Genomic DNA, 15,688 nt, shown 5'->3' with positions numbered 1-15,688 from the left:
CACGGGGGGGAACGGGGGACCGTTTTTGGGGACGGACACGGGGGGGCGGGGGACGGTTTGTGGGGACGGACACGGGGGGGCGGGGGACGGTTTGTGGGGACGGACACGGGGGGGCGGGGGACGGTTTGTGGGGACGGACACGGGGGGGAACGGGGGACCGTTTTTGGGGACGGACACGGGGGGGCGGGGGACGGTTTGTGGGGACGGACACGGGGGGGAACGGGGGACCGTTTTTGGGGACGGACACGGGGGAGGGCGGGGGACGGTTTGTGGGGACGGACACGGGTGGCGGCGGCGATGAAGAAGGAGCAGGTTGTCCGCTGCCAGCTCTCCGTCTGGTACCCGCTCTTCAGGCAGCACACCATCCGCAGGTGGGCGGCCGGGACTGAGGGAGCGCCGGGGGCGAGGGAGCGCCGCATGGCCGGGACTGAGGGAGCGCCGGGGGCGAGGGAGCGCCGCACGGCTGGGACTGAGGGAGCGCCGCAGCGCGGGAGGGGCGGTGCTGAGGGAGCGCCGGGGCCGAGGGAGCGCCGGGACCGAGGGAGCGCCGCACGGCTGGGACTGAGGGAGCGCCGCAGCGCGGGAGGGGCGGTGCTGAGGGAGCGCCGGGGCCGAGGGAGCGCCGGGACCGAGGGAGCGCCGCACGGGCCGTGCTGAGGGAGCGCCGGGACCGAGGGAGCGCCGCACGGGCCGTGCTGAGGGAGCACCGGGGCCGAGGGAGCGCCGCACGGGCGGTGCTGAGGGAGCGCCGGGACCGAGGGAGCGCCGCACGGGCCGTGCTGAGGGAGCACCGGGGCCGAGGGAGCGCCGTACGGGCCGTGCTGAGGGAGCACCGGGGCCGAGGGAGCGCCGCACGGGCGGTGCTGAGGGAGCGCCGCAGCGCGGGAGGGGTGGCGAGGGAGCGCCACTCACTAGGGGAGGGAACGGTGCTGAGGGAGATCTGTAAGCACATTTCCAAGTGCTGTTCGAATGCGATGCAGAGAAGCAGGTCCGGGCTCCCTTTACCCCACGGGCGGTAACGTTTCCTTGACTCCTTTCTGATCCTTCTGCTGATTAGTGAACGGCAGGACCCTTGGATGCACTGATGTACAAAGGGGACTTGGGGTGCAAGCCCATAGCTCCTGAAAGTGGCAACGCAAGTAGGTAGGGTTGTAAAGAAGGTGTTTGGAGTGCTGAATATAAAAGTCGGGAGGCTACGTTGCAGCTCAAGCTGTATAAGAGTTTGGTTAAGCCACATTTGGGGTGTTGTGTGCTGTTCTGGTTGTCCCATTACATGAAGGATGTGGAAGTTTTGGAAAGGGTGCAGAAGAGGTTCACCAGGATTTTGCTTGAATTAGAGTTTATCTATAGGGAGAAGTTGGGCAAACTTGGATTGTTTTCTCTGGAGCATTGGAGGTTGAGGGGCGACCTGATAGAAATTCATAAAATAATCAGCGGTCGGAATCTTTATGCCAGGGAGGAAATGTCAAATACTAGTGGGTATAGGTTTAAGGTGAGAGGAGGAGAGCTTAGAGGAGATCTACATGGCAAGGTTTTTTTTTTACACAGAGAGTGATAGACGCCTGGAACACTTGGGTGATGGAAGCAGATGCGATAGCAATGTTTAAGAGGCACTTGGACACATGAACAGGCAGAGAGTTAAGGGACATAGACCATGTGCAGGCAGATGTGCAGTTTATATTGGCATCATGGTCGGCACAGGCTTCATGGGCTGAAAGGCCTGTTCCTGTTCTATATTCTATGATTACTTTAAGTCAATGCCCCCGTGGTTTTTGATCAACCTGCTAAGGGAAGTATATGTTAGGATCTTGGTCCACCTTTTTAATTAAAAGCCTCAGTTAAGTCATCCCTCAGCCTCTCCTGTTCCAAAGGAAATGTCTTCAGAATATCTGATCTTTCCCTCGTAGCTGCAGTTTTTCAGACCTGGCAAAATGGCTCGCTCTCGCTCTCTCTCTCTCGCTCTCTCTCTCTCGCTCTCTCTCTCTCGCTCTCTCTCTCTCGCTCTCTCTCTCTCGCTCTCTCTCTCTCGCTCTCTCTCTCTCGCTCTCTCTCTCTCGCTCTCTCTCTCTCGCTCTCTCTCTCTCGCTCTCTCTCTCTCTCGCTCTCTCTCTCTCTCGCTCTCTCTCGCTCTCTCTCTTCCTCCCCCCCCCCCTCCCGCTGTGTGGCGCTCCCTCTCCCTCCCTCCCGCTGTGTGGCGCTCCCTCTCCCTCCCTCCCGCTGTGTGGCGCTCCCTCAGAACTACACCTCATAAATCCCCTCTGCAGTGCAGTCACGTCTTTCCTGTAATGTAGTGCCCAGAAGTGTACACAGTCCTCAGGCTGTGGACTAATGTTAGTGTTGTATAACTGCCCCACTCACATTCTATTTTGGATGAGCCATTAAACTGCAGGCCTGTCGGTAGATTCAGCTAGGCATAACAGGTCTTGTGGCAAGGGAGTTGTTCTCAATTTCTTAGTCAATGTTTATTCTTCAGTCAACTGATTAGGATCATTACTGTACTGTTGTTTGTGGAAGGTTGCTATCTGCAAATTGGCTGCTGTGTTTCCTCATTGGAATCAAACCTGGTGAAGTTTGCTGCACTCCCTCTATTGCAAGTATATCTTTCCTTGGGTCGTGAGGCCAGACATGCCCACGTGAGCTCTATGTTACAGCAGAAGATCTCTTGTAGTTAAAGGCCAATATATTGATTGTCTTTCTGACTGCTAGCTGAACTTGCACGTCCTAACTAGACTTGTAGTAATGTTCTTGCGTAACCTCCCTACTGTTACGTTCTATGCTTCAGATATAAGGGATAACATCCCACGTGCCTTTTTAACAACATTATTGACAGTGCTGCCACTCAAAACAACCTTGGGCATGAAGGTGGCAGGACAGTCAATGGTCACTTTGTTCCTCCACACCACTCAATGTCCTCCCATTTGATGTATGTTCCCTTGTTTTCTACACCTCCTCAAACACATTACTTCACACTTTAATTAAATTCCATTTGCCATTTTTCAGCCCAACTGGCCAGATCTAAAATATCTTCATGTAGTCTAAAGTTTTCCCCGTGGGTTGAAAGGACTGTTCTTTTGTTGTACTGTTCAATATTCTATGTAATTATGCTTACAGTATAATAATCATGATATGACTTGTGATTTCTAAGTCACCCTGAAACTCCTTGCATATGCTTGGGTACACTGGTAAATAAAGAAACTTGAGTTTCAACTGATTGTTGTGGAGAGCTGAGGATATCAAACTCAAATTTTATTTGATACCAATATTCAATAGTTAAGCTGTTTTGAATGTTTCAAAATTCCTTTGGTCATTTACTGGTGGTGATGTCTGCTATCTTAACTGTGAGCTCTGGAATTCCCTCTCTAATACTCTACCTAGCTTTCCTCCTGAACAAATTCCTTAAAATCTGCAGTTTTGATGATTCTAAGTAACCATCTTTGTGAAGTCAGGAAGAGAATTGTATTGTGGTGATAGTAGTCCAAGTTGAGTTTCTTGTCGTGTGCGCAAGTACATGTATGCACAGGTACAATGAAACATCACAGGTACATAGTATATAAGCAGCAGCAAGAAAGAAAATCTGTAAAGTTATTTAAGAGGCTGTGGATTATGTTAAAACTAGGTCATTTTCTTTCACCAACTAGCGACAAAATAATTTACCATCAACTGCACTTAACCAATAAATTACTTCAAAAAAGATTCTTCGAGGTTTCTGCTTTGTCTCCTCCATAGAACAATACAGCACAATACGGGCCCTTCAGCCCAACATGTTGTGCTGACATTTAAACCTCGCCTAATACTATCTAACCCCTTCCTCCCACATATCCCCCTATTTTAAATTCCTCCATATGCTCATCTAACAATTTTTTCAACCATCAATAAGATGAGATAAGATTTCTTTATTAGTTACATGTACATCGAAACACACAGCGAGAAGCATCTTTTGTGTAGAGTGTTCTGGGGGCAGCCCGCAAGTGTCACCACGCTTCTGGCGCCAACGTAGCATGCCCACAACTTCCTAACCCGTACATCTTTGGAATGTGGGAGGAAACCCGAGCACCCGGAGGAAACCCATGCAGACACAGGGAGAACGTACAAACTCCTTACAGACAGCGGCCGGAATTGAACCCGGGTTGCTGGCGCTGTAAAGCATTACGCTAACCACTACAATACCGTGCCTGCCAATTTTTGCATTGCCAATTTGTTGGCAGCATCTCAGCCTTGTAAAGTGGCGTCAATGTGGTAAAACATCATAAAGTGCCTAATGAAAGTGTTATCAAATATATTTTTCAATCAAGCTTATTAAGGCTTATGACACAAACTTGGCCCAAGCGTGAGTTTTTTAAGGAGACTCAAGAGACTGCAGATGCCGGAATCCAAGACAGAAACTGCTGGAGGAGCTCAGCGGTTCAGGCAGTATCTATGGAGGGAAATGGACAGTCAATGTTTCGGGTCAAGACCCATCATCTGGACTGAATGTTAAGGGTTGAGTTAAACAAAAGAAGAGGGTTTGAGATACAGGAAGGTTAGGGATGAAATTAGTCACCAATGTGGAATGATTACACGAGGTAACGATGCAGCTCTACAAAACTCTGGTTAGACTTAGAGCACTGTGTCCAGTTCTGGTCGCCTCATTATAGGAAGGATGTGGAAGCATTGGAAAGGGTGCAGAGGAGATTTACCAGGATGCTGCCTGGTTTGGAGAGTATGCATTATGAGGAGAGACTAAGGGAGCTAGGGCTTTACTCTTTAGAGAGAAGGAGGACGAGGGGAGACATGATAGAGGTATACAAGATATTAAGGGGAATAGATAGAGTAGACAGCCAGCGTCTCTTTCCCAGGGCACCAATGCTCAATACAAGAGGGCATGGCTTTAAAGTCATGGGTGGGAAGTTCAAGGGAGATATCAGAGAAAGGTTTTTTACCCAGAGAGTGGTTGGGGCATGGAATGCGTTGCCTGGGGTGGTGGTGGAGGCAGGTACATTGGTCAAATTCAAGAGATTGTTCGATAAGCATATGAAGGAATTTAAAATAGAGGGATATGTGGGAGGAAGGGGTTAGATAGTCTCAGGCGAGGTTTAAAGGTCGGCACAACATTGTGGGCCGAAGGGCCTGTATTGTGCTGTACTGTTCTATGGTTCTATTAAAATCAGGGATAAGCAAAGGTCAGAATTGGAGGAGCGCAGATCTTGCAGTTCTAGGGCTGGAGGAGTTACTGAATGTTTTATCAATCCCATGCATTTATAACCCAGTATAATTTATGCTGTCTGAATTATTGTTGTGTACACTGGTGACTGGACAAATAGAAAGCAATAGCTCGCCACGTTCCATAATTCTCCAGATATTGCGAACTGTGTCCCATTTCCAACTGAAGCATTGCAAAATAATTTTCCAGTTGGGTTGAGCTTTCTTGTAAATTGATTCTGTAGTCTATGCACCAGCTGGAATCTAATCAGGCTGCAAAACTTAATGAAGTGTTCAAGCCACTTCACTGAGTGTGGAGCTAGGTTGCAATCCATTAACGTGGCAGTGCTATTTTTGTGAACTAGCAATGCTTCAAAGGGCTAATTGGGACTGTTTAAAATGTTTTTATTATTAGGCAACTGCAGTTTCCTTTAGAGTGATCCTGTTTTGAGGTTGTGTAATCTTGTTTAGAAACAAATAATCAGCAGCTCATTGCTGCTTCAGTAGGGAAAAAAATCATTGATGTGAAATGCAGACTGTTATAACATTCCTAAAGTCTTCGATGAGAGTGCCATCAATAATCTTGATACCAAACTTATTAGGGCTTGTGACACAAAATTGGCTCAAGGGTGAATTTTAAGAAGACAGAAGAAACTTCAGATGCTGGAATCTGGAGCAAAAAATCAAACTGCTGGAGGAACTAGGCAGGTCAGACAGCATCTGTAGAGGGAAATGGATGATCAACGTTTCAAGGTTGAGACCCTCAATCTGGACTGAATTTTAAGGGTTGATTTAAACAAAGGAAGAGTGTTTGAGAGGCAGGAAGGTTGGGGATGAAATTAGTCACCAGTGATGGAACGATTAAAATTTGATGACATTGAGTGCAAATGCTGTCTGACCTGCTGAGCATTTGCAGAATTATTTTCAATGCTTGCCTGTGTGAGGTTACTTCAGATCTGAAACCCTTGTGATGCTTCACTGAAAGATCCTTGCAAACGTTTTGTTTACGTAGTTTTTCTCATCTTGCAGCATCGTTCTTCCACTCCCGCAAAATGTTATCGATTACTTATTGGACGATGGGACTCTGGTAGTTTCTGGAAGGTGAGGATCAAACACTGTGTGTGCAGAACAAGCAATTCTTAAATGTGGCCTTGATCACTGTTTGTCCACAAAGAATTACTTGATGTTAGCAAACCACCTCAATGATTCAGAAACAGCTTCTTCCTCTCTGCCATCAGATTTCTGAATGGTCCATGAACACTACCTCGTTGTTCCTTTTTTTGGCACTATTTGTTTTTGTAATTTATAGTAATTTTATGTCTTTTCACTGTACTGCTGCCACAAAACAACAAGTTTCATGTCATCTCAGTCAGTGATGATAAATCAGATTCTGATTCAATCCACATCACGTTATTCTCGAGTAGTAGAATTTGCTGCTTAATTAATTGGAATAATGCCATGATACTGTAGACTAAGCTCAGTAAATAAGAAGATGATTGCAGTCTTGCAAACAGGCAAACTTCTTTTCTCCCCCATGTTGAACTGAATGAAGTTTTCAGTGTAGGTTCCACCAGAAGAAAGTTTGTTCTAGCCAGTTTTTAACTCTAGTAACAGGAAGAATTTTGTGTGTGCATGTGTGTGTTATTGCTTTTGGATGTTGCAGGATTTCTCAGTGAGTCGGGGTAGTTGAGAGTTGGGAATGGAAATGTCACAGTGAATAAAACAGAAACCCAGTGATCCTTGGTTTGTGAATAACAAAATACCACAGATGCTGGAAATCTGAAATAAAAACGCGACGCTGAAAATACTCAGCGTCTGTGGAGAACGAAACAGATTTAATGTTTGAGATCGTTTACCCGAACTATGAATTCTGCCCCTCTCTCCACAGCAGATGTGCTGAGCATTTCCACCATTTTTTGTTTTTATTTCTTTGTTCTGAGGACTGGGGGAGGGAAACATTAGGACGGTTTATTCTGTGGAAGGGATTGTCCAGCACTGATTTTGTTTGTTTGTCATGTCATCCCCTCCTCGAAATGGAAAAGTTTTGATTCAAGTAGGAAGGCAATGCAGAAATATTTCTAACCACTATACCTGTGCACCAACTGGTTTGCAATGATATGCAAATACCTATCGGATTACTGAAAGTTGGTGTTTTGATTTACTGTATGGCAAGATTAGCTTTAAATCTGGAAATAATTGTGACAGAAACAAAAACCAAAAATGCTGGAAATACTCTTGTTCGCTCCACAGTTGCAGCTTGATCTGCTGAACATTTCCATCAGTTTCAATGTTTCAGATTTTTTTAAAAAATTAAAGCTCGGTTTTACTAGAAATGCGATTTTCGAGGGTGAAGTCCTTAAACCCCCAGAGACTTGTAGATTTGTTCATTCACTGGATGTGGGTACCTTTGGCAGTGCCAGCATTTATTGCCCATTCCTAATTGCCCCGGACTGAGGAGGTAGTGGAGAGTCAACCACATCAGTGGCCCTGGAGTCTCATCCGGCCCAGAGTGGGTGAAAGTTACATTATTTCCTTCGCTGAAGGCCATTAAGGATTTTTACTACGGTTGATAATTACATGATTGATATTTCTGATTCCAGCTTCATTTAGTCCTTCCTTGTATGACCTGAATTTGAATTCCCTCCCTGTATGATGGGAATCAAACTCCTGTCCCATGATCAATGGTCATTAACTTGACCACTGTCCAGCCATGCATTCGGTCAAATGTAATGAAAGGACATGAAGTTAGTCCTTTGCCGTGATTGTAACAGGCAGTTCTTGAAAGGTGAAAAGGGCGTAGAATTAGCTTGTTGCCTCTTAAGATCAAATAAACAGCCATCCATATTTCTTAAACAGGCTGTCATTGCCTGATGCGCCTCAGAAGATGCTCACCATCATCTCCACAATTAAAACAGGATTTCCATTTCTGCATTAGATTTCACTTAGGAGATGCAAGAGTCTGCAGATGCTGGAATCTGGAGCAACACACAAAGTGCTGGAGGAACTCAGCAGGTCAGGCAGCATCTGTAGAGGGAGATTTCACTTAGTCCATTTCAAAAGAAAGAAAGTAATTAGGCTCTTGACACAGATGATATTTACTCAACAATTTAATTGGCCTATTGTCCCAATCTAGACAGCCTGGAAATTTGTGTTATCTTCCTTGTGCAGGATAGGTTTATTTCAGTAAATTGTATTTGCCAAAAAGTTAAATATTCACTTTTATGTGTAGAATTCTGAAATGTGCTATTCATCAATCAATATTTATAATTAAATGTACAACACAATACAGTCTTCCCTCTACAGAATGTGCCTGGTAAATGCATTTGGCCTCCAATCAATGGTTTCATGAAAGGTTTGTGTTTTGACAGTTACCAAAATTAACTTCCCCATTTTTTTTCCTAATATCTTTATTTGCTAGTTTTATTCTTGAGCGTTCCTTTTTATTTTAATTTGCAATATCCTACATTCCTGATCTTTGGCTTCATAAGAAATTTGTTTTCAATTGTTACAGAAATGAAGTCCCAAGTTGTTCACGTACAAATGAAGACAGTGATGAGGAACAGGATGTGCAGGTCTCTGTTATTGCCTCAATTAAACTTTGATCCCTCCCTTATCGATGCTGCATATTTACCTTGAATGTTCTGAAGCATTGATTTATTTTATGAATCTGTTTACTAACTAGCTTTTTGTTTCTCTCATGCAGTGGTCAGATGATGAGAACGTGATTACTCTCACAGTAAGTCACTGTCATCTTCGTTATTAGTATCTTGGGTGAATATCACTTAGTATTTTTAAGTATTTTTAGGACAAAGAAAACTACTTGGGTAAAAAGATTGTAGCTTCTTTGCTGTACTTAATTTAGTCAGCATAGAAATGAGCCCTTCGGCCCAACTCATCCATGCCGAGTTAGTCCCATTTCCAAATTAGTAATTTGGTTAATTTTGTTAACCAATGATCAAGGTCTGCTTTGTATAAATGTTAGTTTTAATTATCTTTGTTTTACTCTTTAATTTTAGTATAAAGTTGAATATAAATGTCTTTATTACAGTATTAACTTTATTTATCAAGATATAGAATTAAGGGAACTTGCAGCACTTTGAAAGTGATTAATTTCAGAGCTGTAAGTTTATCTCAGTGGAGCAGCTGGTGAGTTTTTGGGTAAGCACCATTATGTTTTGTTAACACTTACGTTTAAACCTTCTGCTTTTTTTTTCCGATTTGTAGGCTCCAGAATTCCCAGATTTTGCAGCACAAGTACAGGAAGCTATAAATTCTCTTGGAGGCAGCGTTTTTCCAAAGCTAAATTGGAGCTCTCCAAGGGTAAGAGAATTGGGGAAGACTTTCCTTTCTTTTACAGTTGGGTTTTCTGCAGTTCAGTCTCTCTTGGGGAAATCTTTTAATGAATAATGTGCCATTTTGTATCTGTTTTGGGTCTATGTTTGTCGTTAAGATAAGCTGACGTTGTATTAGAGAGAATTGGTTCAAATAGTGATAAACTTAATTAGTAGTAAAGTAATTCTGTGCTGCTATTTCACTGTTTGCTCATAAACCAATCTTGTGTTTCATGTAAGCACTGCTGAGTGTAAGACGTGAGGAGATTTTTCTTTGCTCAAATGACAACTAGAATTTTGGAAAAGGTTAGTTCCAAGTGGCTACCAACGCCAAATTGTTCCCAGTGCTTAAATAAAGATTTAGATTAAACGCACGAGGACATGGAAAAGTAGAGGGAATTTATAGTCGAGGTAACCATAGTACCAGTGCAGGGATAATCACAGTGAACTGACGCAATGAATTTGCTCTGATCTATTAGTGAAAAGCAAAAATGAGTGGGGGGGGGGGTTGCGGGGGTGGTGGGAATAAATCTTTGACATGGCAAAAATAAAGTTAAAAACTTTAGGATCCATTGGCATAGGAACCTGTTTGTGGAATTCTCACCCAAAGCGCCCCTGTCTTATTATCTTGTGGTGTCATAATCATACAGTGTAGAAACAGACCATTCAGCCCATCACATCTATGCCAACCAGTGGACACCCATCTTCCATCATTTGGCCCATAGCCATCTATGCCGAAGTGATTCAGTGCTCTTCTAGATAGTTCTTAAATGCTGCCAGTGACTGCTTCAACCAATCTCTCTGGCAGTTCATTCCAGGTACTCATCACTATCTTGGTTAAAAATGCTCCCCTTGGATCCACTCTTACCCAGAGCTGCAGCAATCTCTTCCCTTGTCTCCTATAGTGTTCCAGGATGAATCTCACCTGGTCCTGGAGATTTATGCACCTTTAAGCCCATTAAGGCAATGACCACCACCTTTTTATTTGTGGCGACTTGCACTAGAATTTCATCTTCCCTTTCGCTGTTCTACAACTACAAATTCCGTTCCCTTTGTGAATCCCGATGCAAGTGTTTCATTAGGCCTTTGCCTATACCTTCTGGCTCCATGTACAGAATGCCCCTGTTGTCCCTAATGGGCCCTACTCTTTCCTTTCTTTTTATCTTTAACATAATTATAGAGCACCTTTGGATTTGCCTTAATCCTCTCTGCAAGTGATATTTCGTGACCCTTTTTTGCCTACCTAATTTCCTTTTTAAGCACCTCCCTACTCGTTCTATACAATTGATGTGTCTGCCCCATCTTTAGTTCCCTATACCTGCCATATGCTTCCTTTCTCCTTCTTATCCAACCCTGAATATCCCTCGACATCCAAGGTTCCCTGTACTAGTTACCCTTGGCTTTTTACTCTTACGGGAACATGTTGGCCCTGAACTCTCACTGTTTCTCCTTTGAATACTTCCCACTGTGCAGCTGTAGACTTGCCTGCAAGGAGATGCTCCCAGTCTACTTTCTTTACTCAGATCCTCCTTATGTTAATGAAATTAGCCTCCTTTCCCTCTCCACTCCCTCCACCTACAGCTACATTCCCCAAGATAAGGTCTAGTAATGCACCTTCCCTTGTTGGTCTATCTACATACTGTGTCAAAAATCTCTCCTGGGTGCACCTTAAAAATTTCACACCCTCTGGATCTTTTACACTAGGCATTCCCAGTTATTATTTAGGAAATTGAAATCCCCTAGTACTAAACCCTATTTTTGTCACATCTCTCTGCTATTTGCCTACAGATCTGTTCCTCCATCTCTTGTTGGGAGGTCTGTTATACACTCCCAGCAAAGTGATGACACCATTCTTGCTCCTTATCTCTGCTCACATGGCCTTGTTTGAGGAGCCTTCTCGAATATCCTCCCTCAATACTGAAGTCATTCCTTGACTAACAGTGCCATGCACCTCCTCTTACACCCCCCCTTTGTCTCGCCTGAAAACTCCGTATCCCGGAGTACAGAATTGCCAGTCCTGCCATGTCTTTCAAACACGTCTCAGTGATGGCAACAATATTGTACTCCCCATGTTAATTGAGTTCACCTACCTTACTAGTTATATTTCATGCATGAAAATAGATGCAGTTTACTTTGTATTCCCCTTGGGTACATTCCCCCCCATCCCCCCCCACCTACTGGACGCTGACTTTCTCTCCTCTAGATCACTGTACCTCCCCATCTGAACATCTACTCTGAGCTCCATTCCCCTGCCGACTCAATTTAAACTTCCCCCAACAGCATTTATCAAACCTCCCACCTAGGATATTGGACCCATTCTGGTTTAGGTACAACCCGTTCCTCTTGTACGGGTCCCACCTTCCTCAGAAACCGTCCCAATGGTCCAGGAACCTAAAGCCCATCCTCTTGCACCGTCCCTTCAGCCACACAGTCATCTGACCTTTCCCTCGATTCCTCCACTCACTAGCTCGTTTCACTTTTAAAAGCTATTTTTATTTTCTATTCCAATCTTTCTATTGTTATCATTGAGGGAGAAATTACTGGGGAAAATATATGGCCAGACTTGTGTGAAATAATAAGTCACAGCTGTAAGTTTGCCTATCAGAACATGTTTTCCCTGTTTAACAAGTTCAATGAAACTGAGAATGTAGTTCAGCACTCAGTGGTTCCCTTCCTTCACCCCATCACTTCAGTGATCTTCCTGATGGATGTCATCCCACAGTCAATAGTTGCTTCACTGCACTGCACCCCACTTAATGGTTTGGCCAGATTGCTATTTCTCCTGCATCCTGTGCTGCCAATTTAGGAAAGGCAGCAGTAAACGTGCTCAGCAAGGTCCCACAAGCAGCAATGAGATAATTAGCACATTATCTGTGAAGATAATTGAAGGACAAATACTGGCGAGCACATAAAGGAGAACTTCCCTGCTCTTCAGGATAGTAGTTAGAGTTTTATTTGCCTACAGATCTTGTTGGGAGGTCTGTGGAGCCTTGGTTTAATGAAAGACCAGAGTGTTAGTGCTGCACTGGGACTGGCAACCCAGAATTTTAGAACATAGAATACTACAGCACAGTATAGGCCCTTCAGCCCACAATGTTGTGCTGACATTTTATCCTGCTCTAATATCTATCTAACCCTTCCCTCCCATTTCTCTAACATTCATGTGGCTATCTAAGAGTCTCTTAAATGCCCCTAATGTATCTGCCCCCACAACCTCTGCCGACAGTGCATTCCACGCACCCACCACTCTCTGTGTGGAAAAACTTACCTCTGACGTCCCCCTTATACCATCCTCCAATCACCTTAAAATTATACCCCTCGTGTTAGCCATTTTGTGTGCTAATCTCTGGAATGAAACTTGTATTCGAGTTCGAACATCGTACATTCAAGAGTGTGGTCCACAAAGCCTCAGCTAGCATTGTTGGGCTACGAGAAAAAAATCCCAGTCTGTGCCGAAACCGATGTTATCCCCACCCATATCCAAACGTGAGTTAATCAGTTGTGTGAGTCAGGGCTAAGACAGCAGAGCACTGATACCCTTAGTGATCTGTCAAAGGCAAAAGATTTCCACAATGCATGAATGAACAAATAAAGTCATTTTGTATCTGAACATGACGGTTTCTTGCTCTGCAAGGAATATGACACAACCTTGACTTTTCAGAAAGCAGAACAAGTTTGAGAGGCTGAATGGTGAGGTGAGATGTCAGTGCAGGTTAGGAATCAGACTGTGTCTTGTATAAGTTGCTTGCTTATTGTATTTAGCACCTGACTACAGGAACTCAATTATTTGATTTATAATGGAGTACTTTCTGGGGTTTGATCCAGCAAAGGACTCCATGTAAGGCATCTTTGCAAAGCAACATAAACATAAAAGGCCAGGCCGGTACTATGGATGTCCAAAATTCCAAGATATATTCATTTTCTATTATAACACTTTTATTTCTCTGTCCAATGTGCAACCATTATTCCCTGCTCCTATATATACCAAGTATACAGGATAAGTGGGAAGTTCAAAAAGTTGTACTTTGCTTAACTTTTAATGAGAAACATCAAAGTTCTTGTCCCGCTTAATATAAAAAAAAAGGAGGGGGGGGTGGTGATGAAGTGCCCACTAATATATTCTATTTGACCAAATGGCCGTGCCCACTTAATCTCTTTGTCTTTTCTCCCACTTTAGGATGCTCAGTGGATTGCAATGAATGGCTCTCTCAAGTGCAATAATCTAAGTGACATCTTCCTGCTCTTGAAAAGTTCTGACTTCGTCACGCATGACTTGACGCAGCCGTACGTACTGGAATCCTCAACATTTCTACCTTCAGAGTGTTTAGTTTCATCGTACGAGTTGAATACGCTGTCCAGTCATTGCCTTTCCATTGTTTCCTTTCTTAAAAGTGTTGACTTCTCGAAGCAACGGGCATTTATACGCAGGCTTGAACCATAATAGGTAGTAACAGGCTATTAGAATGCAGGATCATTACAGCTGAGTCCTTAATCGGTGACTTGTAGATGGGCTTCAGTCAACCAAGTTCAGCAAATGGAGCTGGTATTGGCTTCAGTAGCCAAAGGCATAAAATCTTCCTTTCGTCAAGTCAGAAATGTGATGGGGAAAAGTCTCTACTTACCCAGATGAGTGTCACTCAAAGCCCGACGTTATCCAGGGCGACTAAAGCTACGTCTGCTTTCCCTCCACTCCCAATGCTGTGGTATGTCCTATCTATGAAATGCAGTGCAACAGCTCCCAAACTCGTGGACAATGCTTCCTCTAAGGGCATTAGCAGCAGGCACTTGGGAACGTCACATTGGGTTCAATAGCACGGAAAATGAACCATCCTGAGGTCTCACTTATTAATTGGCAGTCAAGCATTTAATATCTAACACAACTGCCGGAGAATTGTAAAATCGAGTAAAATTTGGAATGGAATGTTAGTTTCGAGATTCCAGATTGTGTTTAAATGCTCAGTGGGTTCACTCATGTTCTTCGGGAGTAGAAACCAGCCTTCCTTACCATGTCTGGGCTCTGTGATTCCAGATCCACAGTATAACAGCCCTGTGAAATGGCCTACCAGGCCAGTCTCTGCAGTTGGATGGCGAAGAAAATACTGGCCCAGGCAGTTTTGTCCACGTCCTGTGGATAGACGAATAAAAATCCTTACTAGTGCACATACCACACGTATATAAAAATAAACCCTGGCTCCTTCATTGCAGCTGGGTCAAGTTTGTGGAACTGCCTACCTAAATCACTGCGGGACTAGCCACTTGGACTGCAGCAGTTCAAATAGCAAGTGTTGCCTCATCTTCTCGGGGATGGTTAGAGACGGGCATTCAATGCTCGTGTTGCCCTGATGCCTGTGTCCCAGGACAGAGAACAAAACATCGCAACGGCAGCATTGACACTTGCAACACAGTCCCCATCTCCAAGTGGATCTTCAGTCTTCTGCCACTTTGTAATTTGTGCATCCTAAATCAGTGCTTTCTCTTCATTTAAAGCTGTCCTGTTGTAGGTCGGAGAGAATATACTATGCATTTTCCCAGATAAATTAGCAATGATCGATGTTGTGTACACCTTGCTGTTATTTCCACCACACTTGGTTATTCAGGAAAGCTGTTGACACTTAATTTGGGACATTTTGTTTTACTTCACTGAGTTGATTGATATTTGCACAACAATGCTGATTTAGAGGATAAAATACCTGCCACTTTGCCAAGAAATAAAAAGTCCCTCTGAAATACATTCTATTTTTGGACCTAGCCAACTTTGAACAAAATTTAGTGCATGTTACTGTTTGGATTACCTCATGCGTGGGGCAGTTCAGACACCATACATAACATTATAGGAGATTGAAGATAACGACCTTCTCCATTTCCTTTTTAAATTTTGTTAAACAGGATAATTTTTAGAACCTATCACTTTGATTGTTCTTATGAGCCAAATGGTTATGAAACCTATTTAATGTTCGATTTTTCACCCAGATTTCTTCACTGTACTGATGATTCGCCAGACCCCAAAATAGACACCCAGGTAAGTCAATTTGTCGCTTCAGATCACCTAGAGTTGCCAGGTTCATGGATCTGATCTGTCTTCTCGCCAAATTGCAGATTTCTTGAGAGTGTTTCATTTTGCAACATTGTTCATTTGATTCACCCATTTGAAGGTATCTTGTGTTTCGTGGTTAAAGCTG

The 15,688-nt window shown here is 43.9% G+C and overlaps 1 protein-coding gene across 2 annotated transcripts in view; it reads left to right on the top strand.

The window, feature by feature from the left end:
- Positions 1–240: 240 nt before the first annotated feature.
- cdc123 (cell division cycle 123 homolog (S. cerevisiae)) overlaps positions 241–15,688 on the top strand; it is a 34,393-nt gene continuing 18,945 nt past the window's right edge. Inside the window, exons 1-7 of one of the 2 annotated variants that reach the window (XM_052033512.1) lie at positions 241–371; positions 6,208–6,279; positions 8,690–8,750; positions 8,882–8,914; positions 9,403–9,498; positions 13,687–13,793; positions 15,480–15,528. In XM_052033512.1, the coding sequence (XP_051889472.1) occupies positions 298–371; positions 6,208–6,279; positions 8,690–8,750; positions 8,882–8,914; positions 9,403–9,498; positions 13,687–13,793; positions 15,480–15,528 (492 nt within the window). In that variant the 5' untranslated portion in view covers positions 241–297. The remainder of the gene's footprint in view (positions 372–6,207; positions 6,280–8,689; positions 8,751–8,881; positions 8,915–9,402; positions 9,499–13,686; positions 13,794–15,479; positions 15,529–15,688) is intronic. The other variant, XR_007957800.1, reaches the window with a different exon arrangement.

This window comes from Pristis pectinata, chromosome 19, assembly GCF_009764475.1.
Source record: "Pristis pectinata isolate sPriPec2 chromosome 19, sPriPec2.1.pri, whole genome shotgun sequence".
In the NCBI taxonomy this organism is placed as follows: domain Eukaryota; kingdom Metazoa; phylum Chordata; class Chondrichthyes; order Rhinopristiformes; family Pristidae; genus Pristis; species Pristis pectinata.
The sequence above is the reverse complement of the archived record's forward strand: the minus strand, read 5'-3'. Positions and strand labels throughout refer to the sequence as shown.